This window comes from Podarcis liolepis (genome assembly GCF_965112155.1).
Source record: "Podarcis liolepis genome assembly, chromosome: 1".
In the NCBI taxonomy this organism is placed as follows: domain Eukaryota; kingdom Metazoa; phylum Chordata; class Lepidosauria; order Squamata; family Lacertidae; genus Podarcis; species Podarcis liolepis.
Genome location: NC_139554.1, coordinates 38,841,505 through 38,855,519, shown reverse-complemented (window position 1 = coordinate 38,855,519; position 14,015 = coordinate 38,841,505). Strand labels below are relative to the sequence as shown.

General features: G+C 40.1%; 1 protein-coding gene and 1 long non-coding RNA gene across 2 annotated transcripts in view; one reads left to right on the top strand and one right to left on the bottom strand.

Moving 5' to 3' along the window:
* Positions 1-7,707, top strand: part of AQR (aquarius intron-binding spliceosomal factor) — a 54,052-nt gene extending 46,345 nt beyond the window's left edge. Inside the window, exons 30-35 of the mRNA XM_083506134.1 lie at positions 114-285; positions 766-936; positions 2,424-2,509; positions 3,215-3,389; positions 4,050-4,163; positions 7,187-7,707. Coding sequence (XP_083362260.1) covers positions 114-285; positions 766-936; positions 2,424-2,509; positions 3,215-3,389; positions 4,050-4,163; positions 7,187-7,453 — 985 coding nt within the window. The 3' untranslated portion in view covers positions 7,454-7,707. The remainder of the gene's footprint in view (positions 1-113; positions 286-765; positions 937-2,423; positions 2,510-3,214; positions 3,390-4,049; positions 4,164-7,186) is intronic.
* LOC310710688 overlaps positions 1-14,015 on the bottom strand; it is a 36,418-nt gene that overhangs the window by 19,054 nt on the left and 3,349 nt on the right. The gene's annotated exons all lie outside the window — the stretch shown is intronic.

Sequence of the window (14,015 nt, the reverse complement as noted above, 5' to 3'; positions counted from 1 at the left end):
CTTTTCATGCATGAAATTTAATTTTAAAGGTGACATGGAGAAATAGTAAAGGAATATATTCACTCATGTTGACAAATTGACAATAATTGTCTTCAACTCTATTTCCCATAAAGCTTATGCAATCTCTACAACTGGCGTTACAAGAACCTGGGTAACTTGCCACATGTGCAGCTCTTGCCAGAATTCAGAACAGCAAATGCTGGTTTCCTGTATGACTTCCAGCTCATAAATGTAGAAGATTTCCATGGCGTAGGGGAATCTGAACCCAATCCTTACTTTTATCAGGTAAGGGGGAAACAATTCATAATAGTTTTGGTACTCACATCAGGGTGTGTACTTACGATGAAAACAGAATGCAAGTTTTAGTTTTGTAATATTAAGTTAAATTGCAAGCACTGAGCAATAGAAATCTTCCCTCCATCACTACCACCCCATTGTACAGAAAAAATATATCTTATGGGTTGCGGGTGATGGAGACCAGTTGCAGTTCCTGCCACTTGGCTGGAAGTGGGAATGTTCCTTTCTGAGAGGTATATGTAAATATGTGTTCATATACATCTGTATACTACCATAGCGTCTTAAAAAATTGTCGCTGTACAGATGCCAATAGCATTTAAATTTCATTTTTTTGCTCTCAGGAAGTCATAGCAAGGAAATGTCTTTAATAGGCAGGAGTCATGTTCTCCCAAGTGGTGGTTTTGCTCTATCCTAGCTGCATGAATATTATCTGACCAAGTGCATAAAACAAGTTCCTCTCCTTTGCAGAATCTTGGTGAGGCAGAATATGTTGTTGCACTGTTCATGTACATGTGCCTGCTAGGATACCCTGCAGAGAAGATAAGTATCTTGACAACCTATAATGGCCAGAAACACCTCATTCGGGATATTATTAATCAGCGTTGTGGGAATAACCCGATGATTGGAAGACCAAACAAGGTAACGTTCCAGATACTATTCACTTGCATCTTCCTTCCTTCCTTCCTTCCTTTCATATATTTATAAACAAGCCTACTAGTAGGATTTTAAGTTTGTTCACTGGTTGAGCTGATTGCTGCCTGTGTCACTATGTGCCACTATGTCATTTGTTGTTTTTCCTGTCTAATGTTGAGCCTAAAAAGCAAATTAGGCACAGAGATCCTAGCTGGTGAATTTCAGGAGATAATCTAGCAAATTATAATTAGATGTCAGATTCATATGCAAATGGATTTTTGAGTCATTAGTTCACAAAAGGCATAGCTTTGTATCTTGAAGGAGAATATTTTAATTATTCAAGACTTGTTCAAAAGCAAAAATAAGCCCGGAAATAGAGCACAAGATGTTATAATGGCTAATTACATTGCATAGGCTTTTGCCAAGGCTTGCCCCATAGCGGTATTTATAAGCAACATCAATTAAGATTAGGAAAACTGTAACCATTAGTAGCTACATTTCAGGAATCACATTACTATGCAAGAACATGATATATGGCGCCTCTTAAATTTTGCACAGATGTTTTTTGATGAAAACATTAAATTTTAAATAAGCGAAGTATGCATTATCTTTGTATTCCGAAAACAGTGTAGTTAAGGCACACATCTCTGGTTTTAGTGCATATTTCATCATTTTTATTGCATAAATGGCCTTTGGTGCATATATTCCAGGAATAAAACAGTACCAGGTACTGCATATGTCACCAACTAAAAGCTCCAGTTTTGCAGGCATAGTTTTGGAAACATTGGATCTAACAATGGTGACAGTGTTCTCAGGCAACCCTCTGATCCCCAGGAAGGCCATTGAGAGACTGTAGGATACTGTGGGCCTCCCCCTGCACATGCTTTCTGGTAATATGTTGGGGTTCGAGAATCTGCAGGGACCACAGCCTCCTTGATTCCCAGACATGCACATTTGTTTATTCATAAATCTTTCACATCCCATTTCCTCATTAATATGTGGATTTTTAAAATAAATAAACAAGATTTGTATTGAAGTACATACTTAAATATGTATTTTGTCCCAGTGTACACATTTCTTGAGGAATCTATCCCAAAATAGACATTTTGGAAAAATTCAGAAAAGTGAGAAATAATTATATTCTAATTTGTATCTTAGTCTGGGAGGTATAAGTCAGGTCAGTTTGCTTAAAAATCCAGACGAACAAAATTTTCCTCCATCCCTAACTCAGAAGCTGTGTTTGAGCATGCACAGTCATCAGGATTTCTCCGATTATGTCTGGGAGTTTCCATTACGAAGACGGGTGTTTTCCCCGTTGCCCCGTTCCTGTTTGCAATGGAGTAAATTTCCACCATCTTCTCAGAAAGAAGCCTTTCAGCTTAGCACCAAAAGGCCAGCTTGCTTTCACTAGCCTATGAAGCTGTACTTCATAGTTAATTTTCCAAATGTTCTTTGGAATGCCAGTGAATTAACACTCTCCATGTTTCTGCTAGGTGACAACTGTGGACCGGTTTCAAGGTCAGCAAAATGATTATATCATCCTTTCACTTGTGCGAACTAAAGCGGTTGGCCACTTGAGGTAAGTAATAACGTATTTTTGCAAAGGGCAGAGTCCAAGTAGTGTCGTGTAGTAGTCATAAAGATGGCTCGGGCAGAGCTCAGTAGAGCCTTGCTTATCTCTCACCCATTCATTATTCAGAATGTATTTTCCTGCATGTAGAATCCTCCAAACTGCATCCGCTACATTTGTGAGTTTCGTTAATAAGCACACCATCTTGTGATAAATTTAATTGGGTATCATTGGTGCTAAACCTCAACTGGAATTAACTCTTGCAAGGATGACTGATCAACCTATTCCTTAGTGAGATGTGGATTACGATAATCCCCATAACGGTAAATTATCGTTCCTGTGTTATTTGAATATGCATAGGGATCCGCAAATAATAATTGGAGTTGTTGATATTGTACCTAAAAGGTGAGGTCATTGTCATCAATGGCATCTCCAGAGCTTTGTAGGAGAAAGTGTGCAGTGGTGGGGAGGCAGACCATTAAGTACCTTTAACAGTTGAAGAGGAAATAAAATGTTTTGCAGATTTTCCTATGTCACATCAAACTGCAACCTAATGGTGCTTAAAATATTATCCCCATGACCTCAGGAGTAGAGCACAAGCCATGCATGCAGGAGATCCTAGCTTTAATTCTCAGCATTCAGGGAGCTCTGCAAAGTTTGTAGCAATTGTAGTTGATTCTAACAGTGTGTCAATTTCATTCTTATTTCTTGAAGGGATGTTCGGCGTTTGGTGGTTGCTATGTCTAGAGCAAGACTTGGGCTTTATATTTTTGCCCGAGTATCACTATTCCAGAACTGTTTTGAGCTGACTCCAGCTTTCAGCCAGCTCACTGCTCGCCCTCTTCAACTGCATATAATCCCTACAGAGTATTTTCCAGCAGCCCGGCAGGTATGGAGAGCTGTCTTGAATTACGTAAATACAGTCCGATTGTATCCAAGTAGAGTTGCACTCGCACAACAAGACTTCCCCTCCTTCTGCTCCCACAAAATCTCCAATTCTTTGGAGCAATTTTTGAGCATGCACCGGTGGCAGGAGGGGGGAGGAGAAAAAGATGAATTTTCATTGCACAAGTGGAAGTCTGGTTGTCTGAACAGCACAGGGGGTTGCATGCTACCAAAGGAGTATAGCTCAGTGGTAGAGCATGTGCTTTGCATGCAGACCACGTTTCATTGTTCAGCTATCTTCATCTTTTTTCATCTTTTGAATGTGTTTGAATACCTGTTCTTAATTTCTTCAAGAGTTTTAATAGTTTGTTTTATATTTTTGTGAACTGCTTAGGGGTTTTCTTACAGTTAAGTGGTATATATATTTTTATTAAGTAAGGTGGGGCTAGGAATGCCTGTTGCCTAAACTCATAGGGATCAGTGTAAACAATCTTGAGTTAGGTGGACCAGTGGTCTCCCTCAGTATAAGGGAGCTTCGCCTTTTCCTTCCTAAGGCATAGCTTTCATTGGTTGGATTTTGAATATTTTATCTTACTACAAAAGTGCTCTTATGTTCATTTTTTTTGCTTTAAATATCTCAATAGTACTTTCCCCCCTCTTCTAGAATGGAGAACACCCATCTCACCAAGTCCATGTTATAAAGAATATGCCTCAGATGGCCAACTTTGTGTACAACATGTATATGCACATGATACAGAATACACGCCAGCACAGACAGGTAAATATTACTGAAAGTTGAGAAAATGTACTTTTTAAAATCGGGGCCGCTTTGAGTGAAAGCACTCTTAACAAATTTTTGATAACATGTAAGTTAGTAAACGTCTGACCTCTTCCTTTGAACTTGCAAAAGCAGTGTTTCTGAAATCTGCCATACGATTGGTTTCATACCTTCAGCATTAAATTGAGTCTTCATGAAGCATAACAATTTCAAACCTATTTTTATAAAACAGGATGATAAGGCCTTACCACGGCCTTGATGTCCTCGTTTTTAGCAAAACAAAAAAAGCCATTCATTTGGAAGTCTGGCTGATTATGTTGATATAAATCTGGATAGTTTTCTGAGGTAGGGGGCGGTCTTAAAATATCCTCTTGGGAGAAAAATAAACCACTTGATGCCCTTGATCATCCTGTGACATGAAAAACACCTTTTGCATATTGGCTCTACTGTTCTGCTAGAACAGGGTAGTTGATATGAACAGGAGTTGCACTGACTACATTCTCTGAAGAACAGCCTGCATGCTCCGTTTATGTTCGAACACTTACAGGCTATAGTGCAATGACTGGATAACCTTGTAAGTCCATAACTCATGCAGACTTGCAGCAAATGCTCTGGTATGTATTCTCTGTAGCACTACTGAGATGTTATTTTTACCATCACATTAGGCCATACTTACAAAAAGAATCGAATAACCGTTGTCATGCATGGATACCAGCTGCGTCGCAGAAGGAGTCTCATTTTGTATCCGGCAGCATGAAATATATATTTTTCCAGGGACAAAGGAATCCCTTATTTGAGAGATTCAGCTTTCCTTAATCCCTATAATTAGTCTCCCCAAAATAGCATTTTGGCCACATATTAAGAGATCCAGATATAGTAATTTCAAAGTTTGAGTGTCGTTCTTGAAATCTCTCCTCTCCATGACATGGCTGTCAGAAACATGAGTTAATAGCAGATGCAATTTCAGTTTAATAGTGTGCGGAAATGCTAGTGTGAAAGAGCTCATTGGAACAACGAAATGGAATAGTGGAAGAGATGTGGAGGAAGGTGGGTGGGGTTCTCTGCTATCTTTCCAGAGTTGGAAATGGATTTTTTTATTTTAAAAAGTTCCATTGTTATTTCATAAATACATGCAACACATATACGACAATCCAGACAAACAACAATAACAGTGTTTTAATACTAGAATTCTACTGGATATGTCTGTTCTTAGTTGGCCAGAGCAATTCTAACTCAAATTTATACCAGGGTCAGGGGATAAGACCCTGGCGATCAGCCTACGGAATGAGTGCCACATCCACTGCCATGCTGTTTCATTGTGGCACCATTTTTCTTTTGACTACTATGAGAAGAAATTAGTTGAGCCAACTCCAGAGCTAGCATACAACTTCCTACATACAATGAAAGGAGGCAGCAGGAACTGTGAACTCCAGGACTTTCCCCCAGTCAGTGTACTGATGGAAGAGGGAGGGTTAACATCTCTGGAGTCTTACAGTGGTGGGATTCCTGCTGCAAAAGCACAATTCACGGAGAAAGTCTAACTCAATGGGAGATAATGTAAACTCTCAGGCCATGCATTCTCTTCACAAAAGTACTATAAGTAAAATAAAATAACACAATTCTTTACACCATTCTCACCCCCCACATAGAGTCATTGATTTGTAGAGTTGGAAGGTACTCCAAGTGTCATCTAGTAGTCCACACCCTGCAATGTTGGAATCGCAACTAAAGCATCCATGACAGATGGCCACCCAAACTCTGCTAAAAAAATCTCCAAGTAAGGAGGTTTCCCAAGGGAGTCCATTCCACTGTCGAACAGCTCTTACTGTCAGAAAGCTATTCCTAATGTTTAGCCAGACTCTCCTTTCTTGTAAATTGAAGCCATTGGTTCAGGACCTACCCTCTGGAGCATGAGAAAACAAGCATGCTCCCTCCTCCATGTGACAGCCCTTAAGATATTTGAACGTGGCTGTCATATCTCCTCTCAGTCTCCTTTTTACCTGGCTAAACATACCCAATTCCCTTATAAGATTTCACTGTAGTACCCAGTAACACAGTACTGTGGGCATGGTTTGACCAAGGCAAAATAGAGCAGGAGTATTACTCAATCAAGACACTATACATCTGTTGGATATAGCCTAGAATAACATCCACTTGTTTTTTTGCTGCTGCATCACACTATTGACATGTTAAGCTTGTGATCTACTAAGACCCATGGATCCTGTGCAGCTGGTTCTTCCTGCCTAAGTGTAGAACGTTACATTTGTCCCCATTGAAATTCATTTTGTTAGTTTTGACCCAGTTCTCAAATCTGTTAAACTAATATTGAATCCCGATTCTGTCTACTGCGGCATTAGCTACCCATCCCAGTTTGATGTCATCTGAAAATCCGATGATTTCTTCATCAAAGTCATTTATTAAAATGCTGAACAGCAATAGGCCCAGGACAGAACCCTGCAGCACCCGACTTGTCACTTCTTCCTAGACCCATGCTGAGTCTTCATAATCACAGCATCCTTTCTTTCTAAGTGCTCACAAACCAACCATTTAATTATACATTCTAGGACCAGTCAGTAGTTACCTAGGTGTCCCCCCTTTTTTTTTAAAGATGGGGACAACATTTTCCTACCTCCAGACTGCAGGGACATCATCTGTTCTCCAATAATTCTTAAATATTCTTTTAATAATCAGATTCCTTTATAAGACTTCTGTGAATCACCTCATTTGTAGCTAGCCTTTTTAAAATTGCATCTCTCACTTGTAGAATCTCACATCAAAGAATATTTTATTACATATCTTATAACCAATGATAGTAAGCTATTAAGTAGATTAATTGTAATTACAGTCAGCAAGCAGTATACATGGAATTCTTGAGCAGCAACACCTGTATTCACATTATTGAATTGTATTGAAGTCTTCTGATTTAGGATGCCTTGGTTGTCCTGAATTGCATTCAAATATGGGTCTGTTCATAAAACAAAAAGCAGGCATTTTCATAATGAATTGTTTATTTTTCTTACTAGCAAAACTTGCTGCCTCCTCCAACACTTGTTGAAGAAATCGAAACACTTCAATCTCAGGAAAGTGAAGAAGTTCAGAGCAAAGATCTTGAAATGGAAACAGAAACTGAAGTCAAACCCACACCAGTGGAAACAGCAGAAGAGAAAGTTTTTAATGAGAAACAAAAGGTAGCAGAAGAAATAGAGGAGGAACATCGGAAAATGCCTGAGCATCCTGGAAGAGACAGTGATAGTGAAGACAGTGAAACTGAAGAAGGCACAGAGAAATGAACTTTTCTTTTTCAAGCAGACACATAGAGATGACTAATCCTATGTATATCCACAAAACATGTTAGTCGGTAAAACAAGCAACTGTTAACCAAGAGTAAATATTAATGATACTTTTAAGTATCATTTATGACTAACATATCGTTAGCAAATGAGGTTTTTTTTTACTTGTATTGTGTATTTAGTAAAGTGGGTTTTTTTATCAATCCTTTGTGTAACTCCCCTTTTTTGATACTATAAAGTTCAATTTGGAGAGATTTCCAGCCAAGTATTTTCTTTAATCAAAGACAATATAGATAGCTGGGGTGAGCATAGACCACAATATTTGGTCCTTATCCTGATTTGATGCTTTGGAAAAGAACAGCAGAGATTGTACAACTTAGCTCAGGGTTGCCCCATTTTTCTGCTAGCAATGGAGTCTTTTACAGTGGTGCCTCGCAAGACGAAATTAATTCGTTCCGCAAGTCTCTTCGTCTTGCGGGTTTTTTGTCTTGCGATGCACGGTTTCCCATAGGAATGCATTGAAAATCAATTAATGCGTTCCTAGGGAAACCGCCTTCAGACCAGGTCCGGGGACAGTCTGTCCCCGGACCTCTTCTGAAGGCTGGGGGGGGCAAGGGCTTTTCTTCCCACCCCCAGCATTTTAAAAAACCCCGGGACAGCGGAGGACTTCTCCGCTGTCCGGGCGATCTTAAAATGCTGGCGGGCGGCATTTTAAAATCGCCCCGGGACAGCGGAGGACTTCTCCGCTGTCCGGGGCGATGTAAAAGCCCCTGGGAAGGCAGGCAGGGGGGACAAAGACTTTTGCCCCCCGCCCGCCTTCAGAAGGTGTTCCCGCCCCCCCGCCCCGCTTCGGAGCATCGTTCCGAAGCGGGGCGGCGGGGGCAGGTGTTCCCGCCCCACCGCCCGGCTTCGGAGGAGGTCCGAGGACAGTGGGGAAGACGCGCTGCGCTTCCCCGCTGTCCCGGATATTTCCCTATGGGCTGTCGTCTTGCGAAGCAAGCCCATAGGGAAATTCGTCTTGCGAAGCACCTCCAAAACGGAAAACCCTTTCGTCTAGCGGGTTTTCCGTCTTGCGAGGCGTTCGTCTTGCGAGGTACCACTGTATTTGGAAAAGCTTGCAGTCATGTCCTGTACAGTATTTTCATCTGAAGTGGTACACCCCAGGATGTTTTATCACATGATCTGGTTATAATTTAAGACATATTAATTGTTACTTTAGCTTGAGGGAGGGATGGCGTTATAAGAACATAAACCCTGTTGGGTAAGGCTTTTGGCCCATCCAGTCCAGCCTCTTGCCAGCCATAAGCTCATAGTTATATGCTTTATTGACTCAGAGCTATTAAAAAAAACAAATACTATTTGCAGTTTTTTATTGGATTTTCTAGATAGCTAGTGATAGTTCTGCTACATCAAAAGAAAACTAAACCAATTCCCCCCCCCCCCAAATCTAATAATTACATTTGCCTTGTGAGGTTCATGACTCTATTCACAACATGGTGTCTTGCAACGCTTTGGTTTGTAGCTAGTGGGAGTAACGGTAGAATAAATTTGAAAAAAAGCAAATATGCCTTTGATTTTGATTTCACAGGCAAAATGTTAAATAGATCAGTAAAATTCTACCAGAGTAGGTGTTCTAGAATCATTTTTGATTGAGCACCCTTCTTTAAATTTCCAAATTTACAACTGAGAGAAATCATCTTGGCAGATCATTTTACATCTATAAATCCTCTGGACAAGCAGTATGTTTCAAAGTTAACTATCATCCGATTTTCACGTTCTTTGCTGCCAATGTTGTATATTTGCTTGTAAAGTTGCCAATAGGATTGTTTTACAAAAAGATATAGATCATTAAAATAGCATTCAATCTTCAAGCTATATTAGATATATTCCATTAGCCTTGCCTCTGGTGGTGCAGTTTATCCGCATACAAAAATAAGCATAATATTTTTTTTCCTCACAGCGTCAGATATAGGATAGAGATATCTTCAGCTAATGAGAATCAATTTGTTCTCAGTCTTCCTTGCATTGTAAATTGCACAGAATCTACACTTGCTAATTTAGACACTTATTCATTTACATTCTTGAATTGCCTTGCCAGAAGAAAATAAAATTGCTTTGGAAATATGTGGTTCCATAGGTTCCACCATGCACAAAAATAAACTGCAGCTTTTTAACCTGTCACTGAGAGAGACCTAATGGTGCACAGCTTAGAGACACTGTGATACAGTTTCATAAACTAACATTCATATGTTTAATCAGGGATGAATGGTACAAGGCCTTCAGGCAACATGTGACCAGCTCAGCTAAGGATCGTCTGCTTTCTAACCTATTTTCTAAAAATATTCTAGTATCTAACAACTTATTTCTGCTGGTTTTTTTTTTTTTTAATAAATCCCAACACTGGCAGGAACAGCTGCTGGTAGTTTGTATGTATTTAATGAAGCAACTTGAGATATTTTTGCTCATACTTTAACCTGGTGCCGGGATAAGAGTCTCAATAGCAAGAGTACATGGCCCAAATGAGTGCAATAAGCAACTGGTGATATTTTGCAGATTCCTTTGGCAATTGGTACCTCTTAAAGTGTGGGGGCCAGCTCTTGGACTGAGCTGTGTGAAGGTGCCTGCACTGGCATTTGTCAAGCTGGTAAAGTGGGCATATCTTGTGAGGGATATGGGAAAAGTGCCCAAAGGCACCGCTTGGAAACAGGAAATTTTATTAAGTGTTTATAGGTACATCATCTGCTATATAGAATATCCAAAGATGGATCCTAAAATTGAAAACTGGCCCGGTCATTGATGTTCTATCAACCATGGTATTCAGATTACGGGGAACTATGCACCATCCAGGTGGGAAACTGATAATAAAAGTCTTGGCACGTCAATCTTTACTGGAGATAAATGTGACAGGGCCCATTTATCAGCTATAAATTCCTGAATTACCAAGCAGCCGCTTTGGAGCAGTCCTGTTATGCGTCGCAAGGCGCTTCAGCATCCTGCTGCTTAAATTTGACATCTCTGTTGTCAGGAGAGCTATTTTTAGATTGATAGTCTGAGGACATGGAATGTTTACTAATTACTGTACAGGGAAAGGAATGGACTGTGAGGAGGGAGTGTTCCTTTTTAGCATTTCTAAGAGTGTTCTGGTGGCAGGGCAAACTCTGTTTAAAAGGGACTTTCTTAAAGTGAAGTGTTAACAGCAACAGATATCCTAACTAAAGTTGCCTTGTTGGCATGAGAGGTTAAGAAATTTTAAATAAAGTAAATCTACCCGAGGACTGGTGCACTGCATCGGTGATATTTTCTTTTTTGCCAAGTTTCCATTGTGAACAAGGAAGAGAGCCAAAGAGAGTGCACAATCCTATTCGGAATAAGGGAATTTCCCTTAAAAAAGGGGGAACATTGACAGCTATGCAGTGTGCAGATGGCCACATCCTTGCTTCTTGGTGGATAAGAAGCAAATGTAGTTTTCACCCCAGAGGGGTCCCTTTTACTGCTGCTTTACTTTCTTCTATGTAAGTGAATGGCTGCTGTTTAAGAAATGCTACCCTGAGGCTGTGCCTCATGGAGGTGATGCACCCTACTGGATCCCTTGAAAAGCTTCCTTTAAACATGCACTTCTCAGCACAATGTAAGATGTTCTCCTAGTCCACAATAGTGATAACCCACCTACTTTCAGCAGCCAGAAACACCATAACCAGACACTGGAGAGACTTGTCAGGAGTAAGCATGGACCAATGGTACCAAATAGTATGGGAAACAGCCCTACTAGAAAAATTAACCAATAAACTGAAACTGACACGGGGACAAACAGAAGAAGATGCCTTTACCCCGGTATGGCTCCCCTTTATCACATACACAGCCCAACAAGACAATGACAATAATCCACCAACAGCATACAAATCAATATGGCTAACCTGATCCAAAACACCCACCCACTCCACTCACACACGAAAACAAAGATCAGCACAGCCAATCACAAACAAACAACCACACCCTGGGCCAACCCCAGCCTCTCTCACCACCAAAGGAACACAAGTGAACAGCACGAGCAACGCTGACACCAAACCCTACATACATTAAGCAAAATAGAAACATCGCCACCCGACCCCACCCCCACCCATCTTCCCTCCCTCCACCCCTTCTTTTTTTTTCCCTCCCCCTAATGTCTCAACAAATGAAACGGATTTGTAAAAATGTTACATGGAAAAAATATGAGAGACATTACACTTACTTCTGTAAAACAAGAAAATCTTTAATAATGTTTTTTTTAAAAAAAATAGTGCTGACGTATGTAATTGGCTTTTTGAGCTCCCTTTACTCCAGTTCTGAACATGCTTGGGTATTGCGGGTTGTATTTAACTAGCTCCTACTCAGAAGAGACCTGCTGAAATTAATGAACCTAAGTTAGTCGTGTTCATTAACTTTAATGGGCCTACTCTGAGTAGGCCTAATGTTGACTATCATGCTATATATTTTACTTATCTATTTTAATAATAAAAATATGTGAACAACAGCCTCCATCATCCCAGCCAGCATGGGCAATGGTCAAGGATTCTGGAAGTTGTAGTCCAACATGTGGAAGACCCAAGGCTGGGGAAGAATAACTTCTCCACTGTCCCTTTTCAAGATAGAACATCAATGGTGTGTGTTCTTTTCCCATATATAAGAGTTGAGATGAAAAACGTGTATATTCTGCTAAGAATAACAGTGACAGGGCCCTGTTTCGAAGTAAACGCCTTCTTCAGCTCGTTTTTTTTTGAGGACTATAAATCTGTTGGAAGTCTATATCATTTAATTCTTTTATGTTTCTTTTTCGACATGTGTCTGTTATTCTTAGCAGAATATACACGTTTTTCATCTCAACTCTTAAGTAGGAATTATTCCTTAAATTGAAAATTGTAGCCAGAGTTCTTGGTATATCCTTTTCAGTGCATTTCCAACAAGAACTCCAATTTCTTTAACTTTTCACATATATGGCATATATAATACCAGTGGAGAGTGCCCGGTGCTGTCTGGGAATTTGTAGACACCAATAAAGTTTTGTGATTTTTTAAATGGATGGTTTAATTTTTGAGTTTGGACTCTTCACTCCAAAACCCAGGTGAAGTCACACCAAAGTCACACTTCGGTCCACCATCTTGATTCAAACTGGCACCTGACTTCCAATTGGTGACAAAGTCCGCCACCCCGACCTCAGGAACCCTCATGCTGAGTTTGACAATGATATCTGGAGAGGTGACCAAACCTATGCCCCAAAATGGGCAAAGTCACACCAAAATGATTTTTTTAGATTGCCATCTTGATACAAAATGGTGGATAGTGTCCAAACATTGATGAAGGCTGCTGCCCCAACCTCACGAACCCTCATGCTGAGTTTGGCAATGCTATCTTGAGCGGGGTCCACACACACAGAAGGCAGACAGACCATTTTCTAAAATATAAAGTAGATAGGTATGCATCCTTATGTGCACCACATATTAGCACCGGAGAGGTATTCTTAATGGGTATTTCTAGAGTGTCACAAGCAGTTTTTATTTGGGAATGTAATTAGCAGGTAGGAATTAGCATGACTAATAATTGAATTTGCATGAAAAAAAAATCTGTTAAGTGCTATGCATGCATGGGATAGATGGTAATTGTTTTGCCTGTTAGCCATGTTTTGCCAAAATTAATTCCTGTCAATATGATGTATGTCTCTATCTTTAATTCCCCCCATAGTTTTCCTCATTCTAATGGCAGAAAGCTTAACTGAACTCCACACAACCTTCAGCTAGAGCAGCAGCCTTCGTCTTTTGGTCCTGTTGCAGCCTGTGTAACTTACAGATGGCTGAAAATCAAGGGATTGTAAAAATGGTTTAATGACTGTTCACTCTCCCGTGACCCTTTAAAGAGAAGTCAAATTGTCACAGTGGGAGCACTTGCCCTTTTAACTGCTGCCATGTTGCATTATAACCTGAAAAAGTGCAGCCAGGTTGACAATAATCTCTGCTGTTGCTATCTTTTTTTTTTTTTTTTTTTTTGTGGGACTCCTAACTATAATATTCATCCTTGATAACTACTCACTGAACTATATTCATTCAGTTATAGATACTAATGGACCTACACAGATTAATTTGGGGGAGATTCTGGTCTTCCCTGTTGTATTTCCACCTTACCTTTTAATATTTTTAGTAATGTGTATACTATGCCTTCATCTTGTCTCAATTATAAATGCAGGTCAAATTTCATTGGTGAGCCATTTGTCCTAAATTACTCCCTACTCATACAACATTCACCCACTGGCATCCTGTCAGCCTAAACTATGCAATAAAAGGAGGCGTTGACAACAGCTGCTCCTTCTGACTCATCTCTCTCCCAGCCTTACTATAAAAGAATGTTACTATAATTTTTTAGATGAAGCGAGTAAGTTTGCTGATGTAGACTTATTAGTAAGAAAACCCGAGGAACAGTGGGTGGCTTCCTATGGGCATGCAAATGTGCTTATCCCCCACCCCCATTGTGTATGCCTACATGTTTTAAAGAAGGTGGCATTTTTGCTGGAGTTGATGCTGAAGCCTCTTGC